General features: G+C 54.0%; 1 protein-coding gene across 1 annotated transcript in view; it reads right to left on the bottom strand.

The window, feature by feature from the left end:
* Positions 1–4,153: 4,153 nt before the first annotated feature.
* The window catches only part of SNTA1 (syntrophin alpha 1), a 61,410-nt gene continuing 39,164 nt past the window's right edge, over positions 4,154–26,399 (bottom strand). Inside the window, exons 3-8 of the mRNA XM_024194569.3 lie at positions 18,607–18,808; positions 15,698–15,905; positions 12,858–12,988; positions 7,814–8,010; positions 6,430–6,617; positions 4,154–5,098 (exon numbers count right to left, since the gene is read on the bottom strand). Coding sequence (XP_024050337.1) covers positions 5,006–5,098; positions 6,430–6,617; positions 7,814–8,010; positions 12,858–12,988; positions 15,698–15,905; positions 18,607–18,808 — 1,019 coding nt within the window. The 3' untranslated portion in view covers positions 4,154–5,005. The remainder of the gene's footprint in view (positions 5,099–6,429; positions 6,618–7,813; positions 8,011–12,857; positions 12,989–15,697; positions 15,906–18,606; positions 18,809–26,399) is intronic.

Here is a 26,399-nt window from a genome sequence, read left to right as displayed (position 1 = left end):
AAACAAAAGAAATAGTATTTTTCAATTCACCTCATACAAGTACTGTAGTGCGATCTCTTTATCATGAAAGTGCAGCTTACAAATGTAGATTTCTTTTTGTTACATAACTGCACTCAAAACCAAAACAATGTAAAACTTTAGCACCTAGTCCTACTTCTTGTGCAGCCAATCGCTAAGACAAATAAGTTTGTTTACATTTGCAGAAGATAATGCTGCCCGCTTCTTAATTACAATGTCACCTGAAAGTGAGAACAGGCATTCACAAGGCACTGTTGTAGCTGGCATTGCAAGGTATTTTTTTTCCAGATATGCTAAACATTCGTATGCCCTTTCATGCTTCAGCCACTATTCCAGAGGACATACTTCCATGCTGATGATGCTCATTAAAAAAATATGTTCATTAAATTTGTGACTGAACAACTTGGGGGATAATTGTATGGCCCTGCTCTGTTTTACCCACATTCTGCCATATATTTCATGGTATAGCAGTCTCAGATGATGATCCAGCTCTTGTTCGTTTTAAGAACACTTTCACTGCAGATTTGACAAAACACAAAGAAGGGACCAATGTGAGATTTCTAAAGATAGCTACAGCACTCGAGCCAAGATTTAAGAATCTGAAGTGCCTTCCAAAATCTAAGAGTGATGAGGTGTGGAGCATGCTTTCAGAAATCTTAAAAGAGCAACACTCTGATGCGGAAACTACAGAACCCAAACCACCAACAAAGAAAATCAACCTTCTGCTGGTGGCATCTGATTCAGATGATGAAAATGAACATGCGTCAGTCCGCACTGCTTTGGATAGTTATTGAGCAGAACCCATCATCAGCATGGATGCATGTCCTCTGGAATGGTGGTTGAAGCATGAAGGGATTGAGGAATGTTTAGTGCAACTGGCATGTAAATACCTTGCGATGCTGGCTACAACAGTGCCATGAGAACGCCTGTTCTCACTTTCTGGTGACATTGTAAACAAGAAGCGGGCAGCATTAACTCCTGCAAATATAAACAAACTCGTTTGTCTTAGCGATTGGCTGAACAAGAAGTAGGACTGAGTGGACTTGTAGGCTCTACAGTTTTACATTGTTTTATTTTTTAATGCAGTTATTTTTTGTACATAATTCTACATTTATAAGTTCAACTTTCATGATAAAGAGATTGCACTGCAGTACTTGTATTAGGTGAATTGAAAAATACAATTTCTTTTGTGCAAATATTTGTAATAAAAAATAAATATGAAGTGAGCACTGTACACTTTGTATTCTGTGTTGTAACTGAAATTAGTATATTTGAAAATGTAGAAAACATCCAAAACTATTTAAATAAATGGTATTCTATTATTATTTAACAGTGTGATTAATTGCGATTAATTTTTTTAATTACTTGACAGACCTGCTTCACAGACAGCTGGCTGGACAGCATCACTGCTCTACTTCAAGCAGAAATCTTCCCCAGACCAGGCCTTTGCCTTAGCTAGACACCACCTGAGGGCTTAGGCCCCTTTTAAACTTGACTATCAAAAATGTCCTGAGTGGGAGCTGTGGGTGCCATTTATTCAGGCACCTCTGTATAGCTCTCGTTGCCTAACGTTAGGCACCCAAGTTTGAAAATGTCGGTGCTGGTGCCCCCTCCCCCTACCGATTACAATGTCCTACAGAACTTACTAGGGGTGAAACCCAGAGATGTCTACGGGAACTGAATAGGGTTCTGTAGAAATGACTCTGTGCACCTAGCAAACTGAATGGAGAATGAGATCCTTGCTGAGGGGGTAGACGGAGGGGTTGTAAACTTACAGAATTCTACAGAGGGCCAGAAGTCTCTAGTCAGTTGTCTAGGACAGTCTGCTGTGCATAAGACTTTAACACTGATCACCAGGAAGGCAGTGAGCTGGGAGAATGCATCTGCTCCAGGCCAACTCTCACCCTAAATGGCAGCTCCGAGCATGCTCAGCTGACTGCATCTGGCAGTGTTGTGTGCGTCTTTCCTTACACAGCCAGAGATGGAGGCTGGGACTCAGGCATCTTTGAAAGCCAAGGAAGTGTTAAGAAAACTCTGCTAGGGAGCTTGATGGCAGCAGGACTTGTGCAGGCTTTAACAATTATGATTCCTTACGCTTCACGTAAGGTGTTTTATCCCGCAGGATCCCAGAGAGCTTCCAGCCGACACATACAGCAGTTGCTGAAATGCGGCCACTTCTGGAGTGAATTACTGCAGCTGCTTCCCAGGGCTCAGCAACACTGCACCGCTGTTTAGGACAGGAAGAGAACAATACCTTTTCCAACTGAAACCAAAAGGATTAGTCAGAGGCAGAATATAATTCCTAGCACTGGACTTGTCTGAGGTTACCTCCTATCTTTGCAGAAAGTGCTTTGGGATCCATAATGACCCAGGTGCTCAGAACTTGAGCTTGGTGTAACTCGTTGTGTGCCTTAGCCTTTCTGATTTTGTCCTCACATGCTTGTGCTGTTCTTTTATATGCCTCCGTAGCAATCAGTCCACATTTCCACTGTTTGTAGGATTCCTTGTTGATTTTCAGGTAATTAAAAAACTCCTGATGGAGCCATATTGACTTCTTACTATTCTTCCTGTCTTTCCTTTGCATCAGGATAGTTTGCTGTTGTACCTTTAATATTGTCTCGAGAAACAGCCAGCTCCCCTGAACTCCTTTTTCCCTTAGATTTTCTTCCCAGGGGACCTTACCTACCAGTTCTCTGAGTTTGTTCAAGTCTGCTTTTTTGAACTCCATTGTCCTTATTCTGCTGCTTTCACGCCTTCCTTTCCGTAGAATCATGCATTCTATCATTTCATGATCACTTTCACCCAAATTGCCTTCCACCTTCATATTTGCAACCAATTCCTCCCTGTTGGTCAGAATCAAGTCTAAAATGGCTGCCCCCCTGGTTACTTCCACTAATTATGAAACAAAAATTTGTCCCCAACACATTCCAAGAACTTACTGGAGATTTTGTGTTTTGCCGTATTACTTTTCCACCAGATGTCTGGGTAGTTAAAGTCCCCCATTGCTACCAGGCCTTGTGTTTTGGATATTTCTGTTATTTGTTCTAGAAATGCCTCGAGTCACCTTCTCTTCCTGATGTGGTGGTCTGTAGTAGACCCCTACCATGACCCTCTATACCAGTATTCCAATAATGAGACTTATTCCACCAAGTCTCTCAGATGCCAATTAAGTCATCATTTAGTTTATGTGCTAATACTTCCCATTCTTTCTGTTTATTCCCTACAAGCCTTGCATTTGTGAATAAACATCTAAGATGCTGAGCAAATTCCTCCATTGATTTCTCTCTTGTTGATCCTGTTACCCTATTGTAATTTTCCACGCTCCAAACCTCCCGCCTGCCCCCAACTTCTAGCCCTCTGTTAAGGTTGCATTTTTTGGGCTTACCTGTGGGCTTTTGTAGCCCGTCCCCTCTGAAGCTAGTTTAAAGCCCTCCTCACCAGGTTGGTGAGTTGGCTACAAAGACGCTCTTCCCCTTTTTGGTCAGGTGAGCCACTTCTCTTGTCACAAGCAACAGACAATGCCTCCAGCACACCCAAACACTATGATGAGCCACTGGTTCAGAGACAAGGACATCATGTAAAGAGCCACTAACAGCACCTGGATGCTCTCCAGGGTTCTCCCATCCAAGGATGGCCATGTCTAACGCTGCTTGGCTTGGCAGGCTGGACAAGAAGTCAGCCCAAGATGGTAGAGTTACAACTATTAATTACAAAACCCACGTTTGCCCATAAAGAAAAGGTCTGGGCAAGCTCCATGGGGCCAAAGCCTGAGAGAAAGAAGATTAGCAGAGCACAGCACTTACAATACAATCAGAGCAACTAATCCTTCTTCCCAAATCCTAAATAGCACCAGTAATGTTAAAATCAGAAATGTCCCCTCTGCTGACATTTCTCTTCCTATCAGCTGAAATGTTTTGAGTTTCGATGAACGTTGCTAGAATTTCAAAGTCTGAAAAAAGTCAATGACATTAGTGCTGAACTTTCTCCTATTGTTTCGATCCTCTCCAGTCAGAACCTCTCAGTCCTGTTGGCTCCCTTTCACATCATCCTTTGGCAAAATTAAATCAAAGCATCAGACCACTTGTGACTTGAAATACAGAATTGCTACTACTCAACGTAAATCAGGAAACAAATATCGTCCGGCATTGTTGTGATGTTTATTTCACAAAGCAAAAAAAGATTTTCATGCATGAACTTTTGGTTCATAAAACAAATTGTTTTCCTGCTCCCTACCTGACAGCCCCTCCTCCGCAAAAAATTAAACCAAAAAAATAAAATTATCAAGGGGCTGGGAGTTAGCAAAAGAAAAATAACCATCCAAATCTAATGAATAAAAAGGGGTTTTAAATTATGGCTCTTCTAACTAGTTACAGAGTTGAATAAATCAGCAAATATACTTCATACTCTCTAGTTCACATCGGTCAAAAGAATACAAAGTTGGCTCAGGTCTCCAGACCAGTTGTTTCCAAAATGGGCCTCTGGGGAACAGAGATGTTTGTTTAAGTATCTAATCTACAGCTTCTTTTTATGATAAAGGGGGTTTAAAATATGGGGAGCCTTTAGAACCGAGCTATATAAATATAAAACATTGATACAAACTGATTCTTTGTACAGAAAATATCATCTCACAAGGCACTAGAGTGACAGTGTATCTGGGGGGGTGTTTTGTCTTGCCTGGGTATTTTTCAAGCTTGTTTCGAGTGCTGTTGTCAAAGTGGGAATGTCGTTAGCTCTTGAGCGACGCTGCAGAGAACGCCCACTACAAGCGGGCTAGGAGCAGAGCCTTCTGTCTCGTTGCTGGCAGGAGGCAGACCCAGCAGTGGCAGGGATTATGTCAGGTGTCCTGGACATTGAGTGGTTTTCCTTGGCTGTGGCTGTGTTACCCAGTCATTTGCATCTTATCTGAATGGCTTTCGTTTGGCGTTGGCCAGGAGGGAATCGCCATAGTGCATAGATCTGGTGGGGTTCGAATTCTCTCTCTGGATCCCTATGCCAGCAGCCCGAGCCGGGTCACTTTGGCGGATAGGAATGAGTGGATAATGAAGACGATGGTTTTGGGGCAGGAGTGAAGGTCCAGTTGCTGTAATAAAGGGGAATATTTGCAATGGTCAGTGCTCTGCTCAGCCCTCTCAGCCTCCGCTTTGCAGGTGGAGGCTGGGGGTGAAATGTGCCGTGAAGTCACGTGGGCGGGGCGAGAGCCCAGGAGCAGGGATTTCTCTTTAGCTGCTTCACCACCCTCCCCAGACGCTGTCTCCCAGGGGAGAGCAGAGCTCAGACTCACTGCAATTAAAAACTCGCGGCCGGCCCATGCAAGCTGACCCTTGCTCGCAGGGCTTGGGCTGCAGGGCTGTTTAACTGGGATGTAGACGTAGGCCAAGCCTGGGACCCTCACAGAGCCTGGCCTCCAGCCCGAGCCCGGACATCTACACCGCAGTGAGACAGCCCCTTAGCCCGAGCCCCACGAGCAGGAGTCAGCTGGCCTGGGCTGGCTGCAGGTTTTTAATTCCAGTGTAGACATACCCATCGAAGCATCTGGGTGAGACTGTGAACAGGGCTGGCTGGTGCCACTTGCTATTGGCTATTAATGTGGGGTGGAAGGAAAGGGTCTGAAATCATTGTGGGTACATCTACGCTGGAGGTGTGATTTCCAGCTGAGGCAGACACACTGGAGCGAGGTCTCGGTGAGCTGGAGTGTAGCTGCAGCAGCAGGGTGGGGAGCCCCCCGAGTGCGTGCATGGGGTCTCCGATGGGATGACGCTCAGGCTAGTGAACCTGGCCTGCCATGGCTACATGACCATGGTCAGTGCGCTACCTCGCTTGGAGTGCGCATGTGTACACCCAGGGGGCTGGAAATGACACCGCCTGCCTCGTTTCACAGCAACGAACCCAGGCATGGGGAGCTGAAGCCTGCGGGGATATCTGGTAGCAGCCTGCTTGCTGTCCCAGCACCACTCCTCTAAGCTGCATGCTGCCCTCACCTGCTGCCCTGCCCGACAGGACCTGGCCCCATCAGAACCCACACCGAGCAACGTTTTAAAGGAACAAAACTCCAGCCCAGGATCCATTCCTCGTTCTTTTCATCTCTTTCTAGACATAATACGGGTCTGACCACCCATCCCTCTGTCCCTGAGCCCACCCAGTACCTACTCCCCACGCTGCACTCCGTGCCTGGTGGAGGTATTGACAGCCCTGAAAGCTACCAGCTTGGTTTATCTTTTCTTCAAAGGGTGCAAGGATCCTGCATTGCCCATTGCCTGAGCAGTGCCTGCCCTCTGAGATGGAGCCACATTCCCATGACCCCTTGTCAGAGGACCCACACGCCGCCGACCCCTCCCTCCTCCTCCTGGGGGTCCCGGAGGGAGCACGCAGCAGGCGATCTGAGCAAACAAGCAAAGCACCAAGCCAACGCACAATCTCTCCCTCTGCGCTGCCGAAGTCCAGGTAGAGCATCTTGGCCCCGTCATCAGAGGACATCTGCAGCTTCTCGAAGGGCTGCTGCAGCAGGATGGTCCTGCTGATGCCAGGCTCTGTGGTGAAGATGGTGAAGCCCTTGTCGATGTGGATGGACAAGGTGCAGTCCCGCCCATTCCATGTGCAGGCTGAAAGAGACCAGGGCAGAATGGCATCACCCAGGTTCAGTGTTCCCTTTCCCCCTGAAGTCTCCTCTGCTCCTGCAGCCCTCTGGGTGCAGGGCCTGGAGCTGCTACTCATTACAGGGCACCTTGGGGCAGCTGGGGTTGGAACCTCACTCAGTGGTGAGAGCCAGGTGAAACGCGGCCCTGAAGGGTACATGGGACAACGGCCCCCACTGGCTTCCAGCTGGGCAAACTGCCCCCAAAGCTCAGAGCGAAGTGAAGCTGATATCACTGATGATCCCCAGGTGTGGGGTGAAACCGAGAGCCTCTGCTGGTGGGGAGTGGCACAGCTCCATTGCCCTGCGTGGAGCCAGGCGGCAGACATGGCCCACCATGTGTTGCAAAGTTACAACTCCATCAGCCAAAGCCAACTCTGAAACGTGCCTGCCCCAGCCAGTCTCCTCCCCAGGGCTCTCTCTTGCCTCTGTCCCGAGTGCTGCTTTGCCACCCTGTCAGCTGGACACTTTCACATCCCATCTTCTTCCCCCAGCAAATCCCACTTGGGTGGGGCTGTGGCTGGATTCAGCCTGGGGCAGCCTTGCCTGCGCTTGATTCTCTCAGAGACCAGGGGGCCTGGAGGAATTGTCTGCACGTCTCTGATTAGACCTGGGCAGGGCAGGCAGCAAGCTGCCCTGTGGTTCGCCACGGATGCCCACATAGGGCTGGGTGCTCGCTGCACGGTGCCCAGCTCCTGAGCTGTAGCTGGCAGGCTCTTCCCAGCCTGGCCGTCGAATATTCCCTGTGTTATAGCACCAGACCTTGGCATTCCCTGAGGAGTGTTACTCCCACTTCTGTGTCCCTCCCTCCAGATCCCCCCACTCGCCCCCTGCCAGGTACCCATTGCCATGTTTACCACTGCCCACTGCCCACTGGCCATGCCCCTTGTGCTATGGTATTTGGCGCCCCCTTAACCCCACAGAATATCACTATTCACGACACCAGCAATTCCCAATGGGGGAGAGGCCAGTGCCCCATGCTACTCACTCGGACTCACTCTGAGCCCCAGCAGCTGGCGAGGTGAGGATCCCTGTGAGAACGGGCAGAGCGCTGCCTTTGGGGGGTCTGGCCTCCCTCCCCCCACTGCCTGACCCTTGCAGGCAAGTCTCTGCCTCCCTCCCTCCTCCTGACACTCGCCTCCCACAGCCTCCCCAGTTCCTGACCCGCTGAGACTTCCTGCGTGAACTCGGCCGCGCTGTGACAGCCGTCCACCAGCATCCGCGTCCACATGGCCAGGTCCCGGTGTGTCTCCACGCTGAACAGGTGCGTCTCCACCCCCTTCTTGGTTCCCGTCCGCAAGGCGAAGGAGAGTTCCGAGTCGTAGAGGTGGGATCCCTTGGATGGGCCGGAGTGCACAAGCCTACAGAAGGTGAGCAGAAGACTGGTTAGCATGAAACGCAGTCGTACAAAGAACCCCCAGCACCACTGTCCACTAGTGCAATGGAGAGAGCACCACCACCTGTCCAGGAAGTGTGGCCTAGTGGTTAGAGCGCTAGCCTCAGCTGCAGGAGATCTTCTCTGCCACCTGCTTCCTGGGCAAGTCACTTAATCCCTCTGGCCCAGACCCTCACAAGTGTTCAGGTGCCTAACTTCCACGGATTCCCAGGGGAGTTAGGATCTGGCCACTCTGCCTTGATTCCCCATTGGTAAATGTGAGGGGGGCCCATGTGACTGACTGGCAGGTGCTCGGACACTGCGCTCACGGGGGCCAGAAGTACAGACACTCTCGGTAAGGTGGCAGAGCTCTTCCACCCTTCATGCTGGTGGTTTCCTTGCTCTGCTTCACACGGGGTGGAATCTGAAATGTAACCTGGATTCGCTCATGACAGTTCACGATGCCCTGTCCTTCTCTAGCACCTTCCACCTAGGATCTCAAAGCACTTCACACATGGCAACGAACACCCCCTCCCATTGCCCTCTGAGAAGGGATGGGACAGGGTGTCTGGGGCGGAGCCTGGGAGGAAATGCAGGTTTCCTGACTGCCAGCCCAGCAGCTGAGCTCCAGTCCCGCTGGCCTCTGCTGGAGCTGGTGTCAGGGTTTCCGTACCCTGGTCCCATCCAGCACCAACCTGGGTTGGCTGAGGTTTATACGGTGAAGGAATGAAATACGATTCACATGCGAGTGGGTTTGCAAAAGGCGTGAGGCCTAATATGTCTTGGGGGAAGGGGGGAACCTTCAGCCCCTTCTATTCCACACTGCAAACTTGTCTGTAACAATACCCGGCTGCCCTCCGCTGGGAGAGAGCGCAGGGGCGTGCGATGTGCACACAGGCTCTGTCTCCCCGGAACGCAGTGGGGCACCGGCACTGTAACTCTACGCAAGCAGAGCCCTTCAAGCACACGCTCCATGCTTGCTCGGGTTTGGGGCTCCCCTTTCAAATGGTCCCAGATTCCACCCATTTTCATTGTCCCTGCAATATGACACATCTGCCAGCAGAGGCCACTGCAGCACCATGTACGTCCCTCTCTCCACACCAGCCCCCGTTGCTAGAGTATTGCTGAGATACACAGGGACTGACTTCTCTGGGCCCCTGGTCAGGGCCGGCTCCAGGCACCAGCCTGGCAAGCAGGTGCTTGGGGCGGCCGCTCCAGAGAGGGGCGGCAGGTCCAGCTAATCAGCGGCAATTCGGCGGACGGTCCCTCACTCCCGCTGGGAGCGAAGGACCTCCCGCCGAATTGCCGCCGCAGATCACGATCGGGGCTTTTTTTTTTTTTTTGGCTGCTTGGGGCAGCCAAAACCCTGGAGCTGGCCCTGCCCCTGGTACCCCATGAGCACTCCTCTCTGGGGGGCACTTGCCTCTGTCCCACCCAGACACCCTCGCAGTCACTCCATCTGGCTGGATTTCAGAAATGTGGAATCATGAACTGAAATTCCAGGAACCTTTATGGCCAAGTGGCAACCCTCAGCAATGGCTTAGGCCCCAGATGCAGAATCCCTAATAAAGAGCGAGGGTCTCGCAAACCTTAAAATGAGCAGCACTTTTAACAAATGTCAGAGACGTGCTTTGATTTTTTTTACATGCAAGTGGTGTGACTGGCCGAGGGGGCGTGTTCAGTTTCTGAGAATCAGGCCCCTTTGACTTGGCAAAAGTTGGACAGTTAAATCACTAGTCCCCTTTCAAAACCCTGGCCCACCTTAATTCCCTGGCTGCGTTCCCAAACAGCAGCCGTGGTGCGAATGCCTGAGAGTGACCCTGACTAGATACAGACGGGGACAGTGACAGGTCTAGTCTCACCGTATAAGACAGCATTGCACAACTTGTATCAGGGTGGGCTGGCAGCCCCCCTATCAGCTCCCCTACACACACACCCAGTGCCTCCCGGCCGCCGACGGACCGGCGCCTTCCCCCTCCCTCCCCTGTCTCCTGCCCGCAGCAATCAGCTGGTTTGCGGCATTCAAGAGGCGGGGGGAGGGGAGGAGCGAGGACATGGTGTGCAGAGTAAAGGAGGGGGCGGAAAGAGTCGGGTTAAGGGTGGGGGTTTGGGGGAAGGGGTGGAGTGGTCGGACCAAGAGTTGAGCCCCCCACCCCTGGCAAAGTCGGTACCTGTATTAAATTGCTTGTTTAAAATTGTTTAAAATGTACATAATGCCTTTTGTCTGGCAAAAAAAAAAATTCCCTGGAACCTAACCCCCCCTATTTACATTAATCCTTATGGGGAAATTAGATTTGCTTAACATCGTTTCATTTAAAGTTGCATTTTTCAGGAACATCACTACAACGTTAAGTGAGGAGTTACTGTAGTTAAAAAAAAGGCAGATGCGGCCAAGGTCGGGTTACTGAGTGGAGACCAGGGGAAGAGGTCTAAGATGCACCGTTTCTCACTGCTGTCCCTCTCGTAGCCTTTCCAGCTCCTAAACCTGCTGGGTTTGTTCTATCCCCTGTTCCAAGCCCTGAGTCCCCCATTACACAGTCACTCGGGGGGAGACACTTTGCTCCTCTCCCTCGGGGTCCAGTAATGATTTTCTGTTCTCTTTTCTCAGCCGCTCGCCGAGACACTCAAGCCCAGGGTCGCTCTGGTCCCCCTCGCCTTCCACCCCCAAGTGCCCAGGCTGGGAATGTTTTTAGCAGGAAGTGAAGATTTGTTTGTGGCTCCCTAGGCTAACAGCCCCTGGAGGGAGAACACGGCTCCTGGTAGAAACGATTCTCACTCATTCTGGCAGCACAAAGGGGACGCCACACACAGCGGACTGCAGAGCGTTACCGAGGCCTTGCCGTGCTCTGTGCTTTAGCTCATTTCGGTGATACCATATCGGCGGGGAAGGACTCGCGTTAGCAGGGAGCCGTTATCCTGGGAGCTGACTCTGGGGTTTGAGAGGCTGCATCATTTTACTCTAGGGAGAATGGCCCAGATCCTCAAAGGTATTTAGGCTCCTAACTTCCACTGATATCAATGGATCTGGGCCAATATTCCTGCTTAGGAAACTGGCCAGCAGGGAGCAGCATAACCTTGGGAAAGTGGTGTCGGGCAAACCCACTGCACCGGGAGTGAGGGCAGATTTTGGAGCGCTGGCTGCAAGTCACATGGATCTTGTTGCCCACTGGGCTCTGGAACCCTGGAGAGATGTCCCTGCAATGCCATGTGGGTGCTGCTGAGCAGGCATGCGGGCTCCTAGCTGGCGAATGCCCCATGCGGCTGCACAGAGGAATGTGGAGCCAGCTGGTGGGCTGAAGGCTACGCAGAGACCTATCCCAGGGGTCCAGCTGAGGCTTCCCGGCTGCGAGGGACTGGGAAGTGATACCACCTGCAGAGGGGGCAGTGTCTCGAGTCGTGCTCAAATGAGCCCCGCTAGCTGCTCCCAGCCCTCCTCCGCAGGTGGGAGAGAGAGGAGATCCCAGGGGGTCTGGGGGGATGCAGGGATCCCAAAGCGGGACAGCGACATTTGCTGCCTGGTCTCCCAGCTGCCTAAGCCAGGGTTTCTCAAACAGGGGTCGCCGCTTGTGTAGGGAAAGCCCCTGGCGGGCCGGGCCGGTGTGTTTATCTGCCCGGTCCGCAAGTCCGGCCGATCGTGGCTCCCACTGGCCGCGGATCGCTGCTCCAGGCCAATGGGAGCTGCTGGAAGCAGCGGCCAGTAAGTCCCTTGGCCCGCGCCGCTTCCAGTAGCTCCCATTGGCCTGGAGCAGCGATCCGCGGCCAGTGGGAACCGCAATCGGCCGGACCTGCGGACCGGGCAGGTAAACACACCGGCCCGGCCCGCCAGGGGCTTTCCCTACACAAGCGGCGACCCGTTTGAGAAACCGTGGCCTAAGCCCTGGTGCGCTCTCTCGCGTAGGAGAAGGGATCAGCTAGTAATCCAGGCTGTCACGCTGCACCATCCTGCTCCGAGCGACTCCTGAGGAACTGATCTGCCACCAGCAAAGTGTCAGACGCTGACAGCTGCCCCAGCCTGCACACAGCTGCCAGAAACATGAGCTCAATGCCAAACACTATGGGGATCTGACCGCCTACCCCCAGCACACACATCTGGGGAAGGTCCCCCTAGATTCACAATGGCGCTAGTTAACTCTGCTTCATTGGCACTAACCAGTTCTAGCATGGCCCACTTCTGGCCACAGCCTGAGTCACCCCTTGCTGGTTTCACACCGGACCCAAACCCAGGTCTCTGCTCCACTTTGCTTTGCTGTTCAGGCCTTGTCTGAATCTGGACCTTCAAGCAAGACCTGGCCAGTCCCACAGATTGTGGCCATTCAGACTGATCCGTGACACTGCACCCAAGGATCACGGCTCCAGGGCTCCATGGCCAGCCCCACTGGCCATGCCTGAAGCCCCCATGAACACACTCAGCCCGTCCCCAAACTCACCCCTCCCAGCACTGAACACTGCAAACCCCACTCCAGGCCTAACTGGCTGTGGTGGGACGACCAACCCCTTTACTGCTGACAAATCTGTCACCTATGTGGGGCAAAATAGCTCCGGTGATGGACCAGGTGAGGAGCAGAGGCGGTGGTTCTTCCACTGGCCGGCTGCATGACCTGGGCAAGTCACTGCCCCACTTTCTGCCTCAGTTTCCCCATCTGGAAAATGGGACTAATAGCACTGCCCGAACTTAGAGATCTAGTGATGAAAGGTGCTAGACAAAAGCAAGGGCTTGCTGGGTGGTGGCTGCCTGGGGCTTTGTCCCAGCACACGTTGCTTGGCTAAGGCAGGGCGGCTCCCTGCACCAGTGCACTACAGCGTGAGGCAGTGCAGCCAGTTGGCTCACGGCACCTGGTGGCGATGAGAGGGTAGCTATGGGTTGGCTTATTCAGGGCATCCCTGGTCTGTGGGAGGCTGCCGTAGAACAGAAGATCCTTCTCCGTGAGGATGGTGAGGATGTTCTTCGTCCCGTCACTGGGGAGCTGGAAAACAGAGGGCATGTGATTAAATGGGCCCCAGAGCAGAGGGCGTCTTCAGAGGAGAGCTCCCCTCCCCCTGGCCAGAGGGACCCCTGTTGTGAGTGGGGCGAGGCTGTACAGAGTGGGCACAGGGGAATGGAAGGGAGGGAGCCCACTGGTCAAGGAGTGCCGGGAGGGGGGGCAGGAATGAGGGGACAGGCTGTTTCCCACAATGCCCCACTGAAGGGACAGTGCCCCAGGCCAGGGCTTGGTGGCTAGTGCTAAGTGAGTGGAAAGGGCATTTCTCGGCGCCAGGACAGGGGCAGGGAAGTGTCAGAGCCAATGAGGAGAGAGCTCAGCACATGCCTCCATCCCGCCGCGCTGCATAAGCCAAGCAAGGAACACGAGACCAAACCGGAACCCAGCAAACCTCCCTCCAAGCAGGGAGCGCAGCCATGATGGTGGGGTCTGTCGTGCGTGCTAGGCTGGGGACTGGCAGCCCGGAGAAGCCAAACTCTCTCCGGACCCACAGGAGGCCTAGAGCGTGGGCTTTCCTGCCAAGCTACCTCAGCGTTGGCCTGCTCCGGCTCCAGGGCTTGGCCATTGCTTGGCCTCTCTCTCTCTGAGACGCCTATTGGGGGCCCAGTCGGGCCCACGGCTGCAGTGGTCTTGGTGACGTGAACACGTCCATCTGCCAGGGCACGGACAGAGAGGCACCAGCTCACGCGCCTTTCACTTACGCCACCGCACGATGTCTGCTGGTGCCACCCTCCACTGGCCCTGCAGCAGATGTGCCCCCTCCACTGGGGACTGGGCCTCGCAGTGGATCCAGCTGCAACAGGGCTCTCCTCCGCCCCCTCCCCTGCACTGAGCACCCAGCCGGCTCCCCCCTGCCTCACGCCCCAGAACGACTGGGCTCAGATTAAACTCCTGGAGCAGCACGAGAACCACCTCCTCTCCCTCCCGCCCCACGCTGGCCTCGGGCAAGCACCCAGTGGGGTGACGAGGCTCCGGCTCACCAGCCTCCCTGCGCCGGCCTCGGGCAAGCACCCAGTGGGGTGACGAGACTCCGGCTCAGCAGCCTCCCCGCCCAGGCGTTCAAACAATGAACATTGTGTTAGAAAACGAGATTCTGTGTAAACTCAGCAGATCCCGGCCAGCACGAGGGCTACGCGGCCCCTCCCCGATTGAAAGCAGCCAGAGGCGCAACTCCCAGAGAGCAGGGAATAACAACCCCTTGCGCTTGCAGAGCGCTGTGTCGCCGAGTGGCACAGGCCGGTCTGACCTTACGGAGGGCAGCTTTCCAGGGCAGCACGGGGCCTGCAAGAGGCAGCGTGGCCTGGAGGACCGAGCCCTGGGGTGGGCGGTAGGACGCCTGTGACCTTGGACAAGGCATTTCATCTCGACTCTCGCTTCCCCCACCTGCCAAACGAGGCCAATCACTTACCTGCTGCAAGGGGGAAGCGCTCTGTGGCTCACTCTGCAGAGCCTGGGATATGTGCTGGATGCAGGAGTGATGCCTGCCTCCCCCCAGTGTAACTGAGATCAGAGTCAGGCCCTCCACTCACCTTTCCGGTCTCAAAACTGAAGTGCAGAGTTGCCCAGGACTACATGGTGACTCTGTGGCACAGCCAGAAAGAGAACCCAGGAGTTCGGGCTCCCAGCCCTGTGCTAGGCAATGCTGTTCCCACCCTGGCCCCCCGCAGCTCCTCATCCTGGACCACTCTGGAGAGAACCACAATCTGTATGCAGTGAACTGAGCCCCTCGGCATAGCAGAGCTGTAGGAGGTGCCATTCCAGAACAGGCCATTAGTGCCTCTACTCTGATACTCACCTCCTGCCTAACCTCCATCCTGCCAGACCCCCTGACATCACAAACCAGCCCCTCTGGCTTAGTGCCTTTGAGCATGTCCTGCTAGTCCAATATCCTGCAGACGGCCACCCCAGATCACACCACTGACGCACGGAGCCTGCCACTGGGCATGATCCTTCCTGCCATCCAATACCACTGAAGTCAGTGGCACTGGCTGGCACAAGCCTTGTCTCCCGCACTGACAAGATGCTTCGAGGAAAGCAGCCACAATCCCCAAATGCACCTGACTACCTGTGCAGTGCCCTAGGAGTGGAATAACAGGGCATGTGGCAAGCCAGGACTGGGTGCATCAGCAGAGCATTGTTGAGGACCCTGTACTGGAGTAACAGGACAGTACTGCAATACCAGGATGGCAGGTCAGGAGTGAGGGGCATTGGCAGGGCTGTGAGAGGCCTGGGACTGGACTAGCAGGGGGCTGTGGGTCGGGAATGAGGGACATTAGCAGAGCAGTGAGGGGCCTGGGACTAGAATAGGAGGGAGCTGCGGGTTGGGAGTGAGGGTCATTGGCAGAGCTGTGCAGGAGCTCAGGGCTGGTATAGCAGGGGGCTGTGGGTTGGGAGTGAGAGGCATCGGTAGAGCTGAGAGGGGACTGGGGCTGGAATAACAGGGGGCTGCAGGATGGGAGTGAAGGGCATCCCCAGAGTTGTGAGGGGCCCGGGGCTGGAATAACAGGGGAGGGAGCTGCAGGTCAGGTCTGCGGTTCACTGGCAGAGCTGTGGGAGAACAGTGGGAAGCACAGAGGGTGCTAGTGACAAGGGCTGAGCTGCCTGGCCAGAGCTGTGAGGCGAAGCATGTGCAATCTCTTATCAGCAGTACAATTCGGCACCAAAGGACCGTACACACCCGAAAGGCCAGGCTACCTGCTCAGTGAGCCAGCCGACGTGCTTGATCTCTTTGCTCCCTGCAACACCGGCGGCCGCCAGCAGGGCTCTCAGCTCCTCTTTGACTCTGGGCACCAGGGCGTTGACGTTGGTGTGAATGGCGTTGAACCAGGACTGGGCAGTCACTTCGTCTTTCGCTCTCAGGAAGAGGGGAATCCGCCCATCCGCCGAACAGACTTCCAGGTACCTGTGAAGAAGAAGCCCCCAGCAGGGCTGGTTTGTGGCCAGGATCCGCGCAGCGGGATGGAGCACAGGTAGCTGGTGCAGCAGGAGGCAACTGGGCTTGCTCCAGTTCACGTTTTCCCGGCAGAGTCCAGGGCTTCAGCTTCTGCCTTGCAGTTACCTGAAGTGCTGGCGTCTCTCGCTGGGCTGCACTGATGGCAGGAATACATGCAAACTGCAGACCAGTCAGCCACCCCATTCTACTGCTGCCCACACGCCTTCAGCATCAGGCAGCAGCGCAGCGCACAGGGGCAATCAGTCTAAACCTGTACCAGACACAGGCCTAGGAATCCCCCCAGAGCCACGTTCCCAGCCAAAAGGGACTGCCGTTACCATGGACTGTATTCGCTCAGACGGCAAGTGAATTCAGAAGCCACGTTCTTTGCCACGCGCTGGGGATGATGCTGGGTGCTGAGACACCGCCCAGGAGCGTGAGCCCGAAAGGGCTCATTGCTCGGGGTTGTTTTTCTGCTCACTAAGCCAATCAGAGAGGAGACTCGACATGCCATGGCTGACGTGACCAATCACTCCCCTGCGTAACACAGGGGAAGGACCCCGCTGGCAACGGCCCCAGCTGACAGGGCTGGGTCAGGCTGCTCAGCCAGGGCAGGGCAGGGAGACAATTGGGTCAGATTTGATGAAAATGTTGATCAATAAAAGGGCAAAAATGCTGAATTTTCTTCTGCATTCCCACTGGCTCCTTGTCCAGCAGGAATAAACCCCTGGGAGTAACCAGCCCAGCCCAGCCCAGCGACTCAAGCCTTGCTCCTAGCACTCGGCTGGGCCAGATGGGCTAACATGAGCGGGACACTCCCAACAGGCAGCTCTTCTCCTCAGCGCCAGCCTCACCCCCAGCCATCGGGAAGTGACGGCTCCGGCTGCTTCCTACCCAGCCCATCACTAATATCCAAGAACTCAACAGTTAGGGCAACAGCAGCGGTTTGAAGCTAAAGCGCAGTGTGAAAGGTCCCTGAGTTGTAGACTGTCTGTCCCACGTACCTGCAGAGCCCCATCACCAGAGCACCTCACGGTCAGGCAGGAACTGAGGCACACGTGACTGGGATTTACCCGAGGAGTCTGTGGCAGAGGCTGGCACTGAACCTTGGTCTACCAAGTACCAGGCCACCAGCTCAACCACTGGGCCACCTGCTCGCTAGTGGGAGCCCAGGGTTCCTGTGAGCCCCATGGCACTGGGCAGGCGGGGTGCTCCAAGGGGGTTGGGACAGTTTATTAGTTCTCTTTGATTTTTCTTTGCAGTCTGGAACAAGCCCAGCAGATGCAGGGCCACAATACCCTTGGCTTGCCCATGCTAATGACATTCCTTCTGCTGTGCATTTGTGTGCAGTGTAATGGCACCAGCACATTCATTCTCCTGGACTGTATCCTGTGTAAGGGTGTCCCCTCTCAGGCATTACCCAGAGAGACCCCAGACCTACACACGCCGGTCTCTGCCCATTAGCCAGGCAGACAGAAAAGCATCTGCTAGGGGTTCTCGTAACAAATTGTTTGGTGGCATCAGAGTACGGCCACCAACTCTTGCTGGAGTCCACTCTGACCATTTTTCTAAGTGGGAGCCTCACCCCCTCAGGCTGAGGCCCAGAGCCCGCCAATGGAGCCCTGTGGCTAGAGCCAAGGTGGGGTGGGAGTGGGGAGGCTGAAGCCCAGAGCCCCGGGGCTGAAGCCAGGGAGGGAGGGGCGCTGAAGCCCAAAGCCCACTCCTGGAGCCCCAGCAAGCTGGAGCCTGAAGCCTGTCCCCAGAGCCTCTCAGCCCCCAGGAAGGTGAGTTGGGAACTCACCAGCTGCCTGCGGAGTTGAAGGTTCCTCCCCCAGCAAGCACACACACGGGTTCCGCAAGTCTGCAGAGGCGCTGCCTGGAGCCTCCAGGAGGCTGCCCGGTACATGGTGCTGATCCCCTGCTGGTGGCACCAGCAACACCAAGGCAGCACATCCAGGAGCAACAGGGAGACTCTGCAGGGAGGGGCAACTGCTTTGCCCCTCCCCCACATCTCTGCCCAGATGTCGTGGCCACAGAAAAATCCCCTGGTGGCCGCATGCGGCCATGGTGGTTGCATTTTAGAAATGAAAAGATAGAGCCTAGAGCACAGCAACACTTGGGTCTCCGTCCACGACAAACCAAGGACCAAGGGCACTGTCCCGCTCGAGTGCAATCCCTGGGATCTCCCTCAGATCGGATCACACCAGCCTGGCTCCATTGACTTCACAGGAGTGACTCTGGATTGACAGTGACTTCAGTGGGATCCTCGCCCGCTGTGTGCCAGGGCGGCTGTCAAGCACAGCACATTGAAGTGCTGGGTGAGGCCAGAGGCCAGAAACACTGGCTGTATGGGCCCCGCATGGCAAGGGACAGGATTCACTGGGAACTGCACATGCAGCCTGGCCACACTGGCCCATGTTGGGCTGCCAGGAGAACAGCTGAAGATCTGCAGTCATCAAGTGTGTGTGTGTGGGGGGATGATCTGTCCACTCCCCCAGCTCCTCCCTAGCTATTCCTGAGAGACCGTCTAAACAAGGGCCAAGTCTGCCAATCCCTACTCCAGCCAGGGGCAGTCCCCTGCCATGGGTTCGAGTGGGACACAGTCCCCTGGGCAGAGAGCACCGGGGGGCCTGCGGGGTCGTGCTGTGAATGGGGGCGCGGGCTGGGTTACCTGTTCTCTGGGTCACTGGGGAGACATTTCCTTGACACGTAGCACATTTTCAGGGGCATGTTCTTCCCTTCCTTGAGGTCTCGCAGGGAGAGGATGGGTGAGGCTTGCTTCTGAAGAGAGACAGCCGGCGAGGGGTCCCAGCTGACGGTCGCCCCAGACGAGGAGTTCTTGAAATACGGCGAGATCTCCTTCATGTATTTCACTGGAACGCAGAGAGACACACAGGGGCCAATGGAACAAATCCCTCCCAATTCAGTGCACTTCCCTTCACTGCCCCCCTCCAGGGCTTCCCCAGCACCTGCACTGCGCAGAACCAAGCAGCCTGCACAGCTGCCTCAGAACCTGCACAGCTGCGGGGCGGCAGAACACAATGTACCCAGGCACTCAGAGCCCCCCGGGCCTTGCAATCCCATCAGCCACACCCTGCCCCACAGCCACCCACTGACAAAGGCCCCTTTGTAATGAAGGGGGTTGGCCTCTGTGATCACACTCGGCCTCTGTTGTCCCAGCTGCTGGTTCAGCACCAAAGCAAACGCAATGCACATCCCCAGCACATGACCACATTACCAGAAACCATTCCAAATGAAGTGGCCGATGAACACCTCTGCAGTCCCAGGATAAAGGAGAGTTAGCAGGTTACACGGTGGTGTAATGAGACATAAAACCAGCATCTCTGCTGAGTCCATGGGTTTGGGGTCCATGATTTTAAACTCCCAGGCTCCTCGGTCGAAGGTACTGGGCAGGTTTCCTTTGTGGATGAGGACTGAGAGGTCACATATGGAGTGACAGTCCCCCCCTTCAATGAGGAGGCTGGCTGGCAGCAGGAGTCCAGTGATGGGGCTGATCCCCAGCCACCTCAGTCTGCCCCCATCAGTCCGGGCTCCTGGGGACAGAGCTAACCCTTCCCAGCAGTATGTGCGCTCCCTTTTGTCCATGTGGGGAGGAGGGAGGTGTCGTTAGCTTCTGCCACCAGCGGGCTCTGGCTATTGATTGGACAGACAGACACACAGATAGCTAATGTGCCTCTTTATGTTAGAAGAATAGCACAATGAGGCCCTGACCTGTGACTAGGTCGCCTAGGAGCTACAGTAATACCCACGGCTATAACAATACCGCTCACAATGCTCGTGCAGTGAAACACATGCTGTGGCTGCTGGCGTGTTTCATTCTTTCCTTCCCCTGACCTCCCTCCTCCCCACACACCCGAAGAAACAAACTGTGTTTTCTTTGGCTTAGGGAAGAATCCCGAGCCCTGCGCTTGGCCCCATCTGACCATCAGAGCAGGGCAGCATATGCCTCACCTATCCAAGCAAATCCCGAATGTCCTTTCAGAGGGATTATACGCGTCCAGGGAATGGGTCGTGAATCTGGAACTGCTTCGGGACAGGCAGCCCTAGAGACCCAGGATGGGTTTCACCGGGGAGGGAAAGTTATCATTTGTTTGGAGTTTTTTCATATTGCCTTATTTCCTCCTTAAAGAACCAGCAGCATAGAATCATTGAAGATTAGGGTTGGCAGAGAACTCAGGAGGTCATCTAGTCCAATCCCCTGCTCAAAGCTGGACCAACCCCAACTAAATCATCCCAGCCAGGGCTTTGTCAGGCCAGGCCTTAAAAGCCTCTCAGGACAGAGATTCCACCACTTCCCTAGGTAACCCATTCCAGTGCTTCACCACCCTCCTATTGAAATCATTTTTCCTAATATCCAACCTAGACCTCCCGCACTGCAACTTGAGACCATTGCTCCTTGTTCTGTCATCTGCCACCACTGAGAACAGCCGAGCTCCATCCTCTTTGGAATCCCCCTTCAGGTAGTTGAAGGCTGCTATCAAATCCCCCCTCACTCTTCTCTTCTGCAGACTAAATAAGCCCAGTTCCCTCAGCCTCTCCTCATATGTCCTGTGCCCCAGCCCCCTAATCATTTTGTTGCCCTCCACTGGACTCTCTCCAATTTGTCCACATCCTTTCTGTAGTGGGGGGCCCAAACTGGACGCAATACTCCAGATGTGGCCTCACCGGTGCAGAATAGAGGGGAATAATCACTTTTCTCAATATGCTGGCTATGTTCCCACTAATGCAGCCCAATATGCCATTAGCCTTCTTGGCAACAAGGGCACCCTGTTGACTCATATCCAGCTTCTCATCCACTGTAATCCCCAGGTCCTTTTCTGCAGAACTACCGCTTACCCAATCGGTCCCCAGCCTGTAGCAGTGCATGGGATTCTTCCATCCTAAGTGCAGGACTCTGCACTGTCCTTGTTGAACCTCGTCAGATTTCTTTTGGCCCAATCCTCCAATTTCTCTAGGTCACTCTGGACCCTATCCCTACCCTCCAACATATCTATCTCTCCCCCCAGCTTAGTGTCATCCGTGAACTTGCTGAGGGTGCAATCCATCCCATCATCCAGATCATTAATGAAGATGTTGAAGAAAACCAGCCCCAGGACGGACCCCTGGGGCACTCTGCTTGATACCGGCTGCCAACTAGACATTGAGCTGTTGATTACTACCTGTTGAGCCCAATGATCTAGTCAGCTTTCTATCCACCTTATAGTCCATTCATCCAATCCATACTTTTTTTACTTGCTGGGAAGAATACCGTGGGAGACAGTCAGTATCAAAAGCTTTGCTAAAGTCAAGTTAAGTCAAGGATGAGCAACCACATCACAGAGGGCAGGACAAACAAAGCCACGTGTGGCATGTAGGATGCCTCGCGTGTCCCCTGCTGTAATGCGTGTGCAATGGTCCATGTGTAATGCTCTGGAGCTGCGTGTCCAAGGAAATCTGCTCATCCTTGTATCTCCAATGGGTAATGTTGGTGACTGGTTGCAGGCATTGCCTAATGCTGCTCGGATCAGGTCGGGGTGTCCCAGGGGAGAAGACCCAGCAGCCTGTGCTCACTAGTTCTCCCAATTCTGCCAGCATCAGTGTCATGGCCATCGTGGGAGAAAATCACAAACCATTCAGCACAGGGGCACGTTTCTGCAGTGTCTCTTGCTGCTCCAAAGCCCATGGGAGTTAGCTCCCACCCTGGCTGCAGTGCATCTCTGTGCACAGTTGGAGTATGCAGAGGAGGTGAGTTAGCTACTGAACCTGTTCACAAACTTTTCCCCTGTAAGATTCACTTTTTAAACAGCCCTAGGGCAGTCTGCTCTAGGCAGCTCAGCTGGCACAAGCAGGCGTCAGCTGGGTTTATTTTTCCCATTTGAATTCCTTTCCTTGCCCCGATCTCCCAGTCTCTCCTAGGCCGCCTGCTGCTCCCACACAAGAAGCATTTCAAAGCCATGACAGTCGAGTGGCCAGACCTTAGCCAAAAGGGGCTCGCCTGTCTCTTGCCGGCAGCCCATGTAAGTAGCACCTTTGTGTGTTAGCCGGGGTGTGCCTGTGTCTGGGTATGGTGTGCGTGCAGCATGCCGGTTTGACACCTGTGTGTGCGTCTCAGCACTGTGTGTGTGCCGTGTGTGTGCACGTTCCCAACTGCTGTCTGTGCGGCAGGACGCTGTGATGCCTGTGACATTGGAGGAGACGCGCTGGGCTTCTGCAGCCTTGGGGGTAGGGGGAGAAACATGATACAAGCCGAGTGGAAGCTATTTCAAACCAAGATGCAGCCCTGCTTCACCAGGAGACAGGACTCGCAAACTTTCCTTCACCGCCTCTGTGATCCTGGAGCCGCTGAACCGGTTCAAAGCTAGGCTGAGAAGGAGAACACTGAGGAAGTGGGGCCGGCGTCTGGCACGCCGGTAACTCAGCTATTGCTGACACTCATTCCCAATATGTTTGATTAATGTTCTCGCCTACGCAAGCTGTTCTCAGACCACCAGCCAACAGGCAGTTCAAAGGCACTGGGACGCCAGCCAAGATTGTTCCAAGTATGGCCTAGCCGAGCCTCTCAAACCCTCCGATTGACTGGCCTGGCTGAGACGCAGGAAGAACAGCTTGTGGATGCAAAGCAGTACATCTGTATTCGCTTTCACTGGGAAAGGATGTTAGCTGGGAGGGCAAGAAATTGGGCAGGAGGGTTGCACATTCAGCAAGTGGAATAGATCAGGGGGGCTATTTCAAAAAGCTAAGGGATTTCCATGGGCTGGCACATTATAATCATGTCAAAAGAAGTCACCGTGGTTAATAGCATCAAACACCACCCCCCTCTCCCCCAAAGCCAGGTGGAATGCTGAGCTGCTCATTGGGCATGCGTGTCTAGTGGTTACAGCGGTGAACTAGGACTCCGCATACTTGTTCTACGGTACCCTTCCTGCCACTGACTTGCTGCGTGACCTTGGACAAGTCACTTCACCTCTCGATGTCTCTGCTTCCCCATCCCCAAAACGGGGAGAATAATACTGTGAGACTTCATTCAGTCATGTTTGCAATGGGCTTGGAGAACCTAGACTGGAAGGCGCTACAGAGGTGCAAAGAATGACTTTTATGCAAACTCAAGGACAATAACAGGAGGGTATCGGGGCTTTTAGGGCAAGAAGACAAACTATATGACAATAGGCAATAGCGACATTAATAACGCTCCCAAAGAACAGCTCTGCTCTTCGGATGATACAATAGGTTTTCTGATCAGTAACTCTTCAGGTTGAACTCCGCAGGAGAGGAGTTCTGGGATCACCTTCCCACCTAGCCTCAGCCCCACCTTTTGCCAGAGTCTGGGAATGGGCGACAGGGGATGGATCACTTGATGATTACCTGTTCTGTTCATTCCCTCTGGGGCACCTGGCATTGGCCACTGTCGGAAGACAGGATACTGGGCTAAATGGACCTTTGGTCTAACACAGTATGGCCATTCTTATGTTCTCACAACTCCCTTAACATCATTATCCCTGTCTGCTCCCTGCTTCATGTGAGGAGCAAACACCACCCCCCAATTCCCGATGCTCTCTCTGTGTCCTGAAGCTCCTATAACCTTCACCCCCAGATATCAGCTCCTCTGGGCACTGCCTTCCTGCAGAGCTGAAACAAGACTTTTCTCCAAAGTCCTTCCTTGGTGCCTGAAACTCTGTCTCCAGTCCCAGCAATAGAGATCTGAGGGCGAACACATAAAAATACCGTGTCACTCTTTCAGGGTAACTGCACCTGTATCCTCCCCCTCACCCCAGGTGCCCACTTCAGGAGGACCCAGTCAGGTCTCAGGTCTCCAGCCATCAGCTGTCTCTGAGCAAGGACCCTTGTTGACTCCCTTCTGACCGGGAGGTTTGAAGGCTGTACAGAAGGCCTGTCCATTTGAAGACTGAGAAAGAAGGTTCTGAGTCAGTTTGAATCCAGCCTTTTTTCCGATCCAGCAAACGGACAGGACCTTCTCTCCAAGCGGGTCCCAAACCTTGCAGAAGGGCTGGAAAGACGTGGCCTATGAGGGCTCCATAACCAGGGCCGGCTCTAGGATTTTTGCCGCCCAAAGCAAAAACAATTTTGGCCGCCTCCCCCCCCGTTTTTTAATTACCCCCACCCCCGGCCCTGCCTCAACTCCGCCCCTTCCCCAAATCCCCAGCCCTGCCTCCTCCCCCCAGGCTCTCAAGCCTGGGAGGGAGGGAGGGGGAGCAGCGGCCGCTCGGGATCTCCCCCTCCCTCCCAGATTTGAGAGCCTGGGAGGGAGGGGGAGACCCCGAGTGGCCACGGCGCGGGCGCCGCTTCTCCCCCTCCCTCCCAGGCTCTCAAGCCTGGGAGGGAGGGCGAGTAGCGGCGCGCGAGCGGCAGCGGAGGTGAGTTAGGGCGGCCGGGGCACATTTTTAGGGGCGGCATTCTGGCGCCGGCCATGCCGCCCCTAAAAATGTGCCGCCCCAAGCACCAGCTTGTTTTGCTGGTGCCTAGAGCCGGCCCTGTCCATAACACTGATGCATATGGGATCTTTTAGTGCTCTGTATCTGTTTTCTCTGTGAGGCTTTTACCGTATGGATAAAGGTGCTTGCTCATAAAGAGCTGAGTGGTCCCTTGTAACTGCGAGCGATACACTCTGCCTGGAGAGAAAGCAACACGCAGGTGCTGGCCTCTAGGCAGACTGCCTTGCTGTGGATATCACAGTGAAAGGCAGGGAGCTGGGCAGCCTTAAACCCCAGTCACGAGGGGGGAAGGCAGCTCTCCACCCAAGAGAGGTGACGGCTGGGAGCCAGAAACCTCAAGTGGGTGCCCTCGAGGGATCACGGTGGGGGAATTCAGGTGCAGTAACCCTGAACTGGGACAGCCCCCAGTAGAGGAGCAGTGAGGGCACCCTGCCTATCCTGGCATAAGCTCCAGCATACTGCCAGTGTGGGCACACAGTGCCAACCAGTAAAGCACCGCCTTCATGGGTCAGTTGTTGGCAGGGTTGGACGGGCCACTGAGAGGACGAACAGACGGCGAGAGCTCATTAGTTAGCTGGGAACAATGAAGTTCTGAAAGAGCGATACCGACAGAATGATCAAAGGCCTTAGGAATTCTGAGCACACAGTCTAGGGGAGACATTCTGCTCTCACACCAGTTGGCGTGACTCCCCTGCCTCCCGCGGTTACTTCAGATTTACTCCAGTATGACGGAGAGACGAATCAGACCCGTCGCCTGTCGGACTTTACACACTACACTGAGCTGCTTACAGCACCTGCCTATGGTGGATCATTAACTAGACTATAACCTGCAGCCTGGGAAAGAGAGGGAGCAGAAACTCCCCAAGAATGACTGACTGATCAGAGCAGAGATGTCATCGCTGAGAAAGTCTGCCGATGACACAAAAATTGGGGGAAAGGTAAACAGCGACGAGGACAGGAGATCGCTTGGTAAACTGGGTGGGAGCAAACAATGCACATTTTAATAGGGTAAATGTAAACTCGGATCTAGATACAATTCAGCTGTGGCCTCATTGGCGGGTTTTCTTTGCTTGATAGGAAGCATGGCCCAGGAGAAGCACCAAAGCAGTGGGGCTCAATAGATCTAGACTCTTACTATTCAAGGATGAAAGAATCGAGTAGAGTCATGAATCTACAACCCGGAGGGTGGAGGTGGTTGTATTTTTATTTATTTTTTGTTAGCGATATAGTTGGCCTGTGAATCTGGATGCTGGAGAGATTTCAGTGGTAAACCATTGGAGCAGCCACGTGTCACACCGGATCTGGGTTCATTCACCCTAATAATGGCATGTTTGAAATAATGGGGATTAGGTGGCTGATTCAGGCTCTCCTGAGGTTCACCCAGACACGGCCTTTGGAGTTACATGGTTTCTCTAATTCCACCGGAAACTCCCTCTCCAATGCGTTTTTAATGGGGAGCAGCAGAGCTACCATCTCGCTGATGGGAAGGGAGAGGAGTGGGGCTGAAAACAGCTTAATTGCAAAGAGCTGCTGTTGGCACGTACTGTTGAGACATGCCCACTAGAAGCCATGTTCCCAGCCTCTATCCCCTCATGCCCACTGCTCATTTAATTTAGTCCGTGTCTAAGGGCTTAGACAGCTGTAGCGCTTCGGTGTAGACACTAACTACGCTTCTGTCCGCATAGCTAATCCGCTTCCCCGAGAATTCTCTGTCGACCTAGCGCTGTCTACATGGGGATTAGGTCGGCCTAACTACATCACTCAGAGGGGTGGATTTTTCACACCCCTGAGCGAGGTACCTGGGTCGACCTAACTTTTACTCTAGACCGGGCCATACTCAGCTCCGGCGCAGTGCAGGTGGTACATACAGAGGACACCAGAAGAATGCTGAGACCTCAGCCCTCACTTCAGAGGACATCCCTTCTCCTCTTTACTTTCCACATGAATTTAGTGCTGGTGAAAGGTGCCAGCCTATTTAATTCCTGGGACTGGTGGGCAGAGCCCGCTGAAGGGA

The sequence above is a fragment of the Terrapene carolina genome, unplaced genomic scaffold (genome assembly GCF_002925995.2).
Source record: "Terrapene carolina triunguis isolate 2854851 unplaced genomic scaffold, T_m_triunguis-2.0 Scaffold233, whole genome shotgun sequence".
In the NCBI taxonomy this organism is placed as follows: Eukaryota; Metazoa; Chordata; order Testudines; family Emydidae; genus Terrapene; species Terrapene triunguis.
The sequence above is the reverse complement of the archived record's forward strand: the minus strand, read 5'-3'. Positions and strand labels throughout refer to the sequence as shown.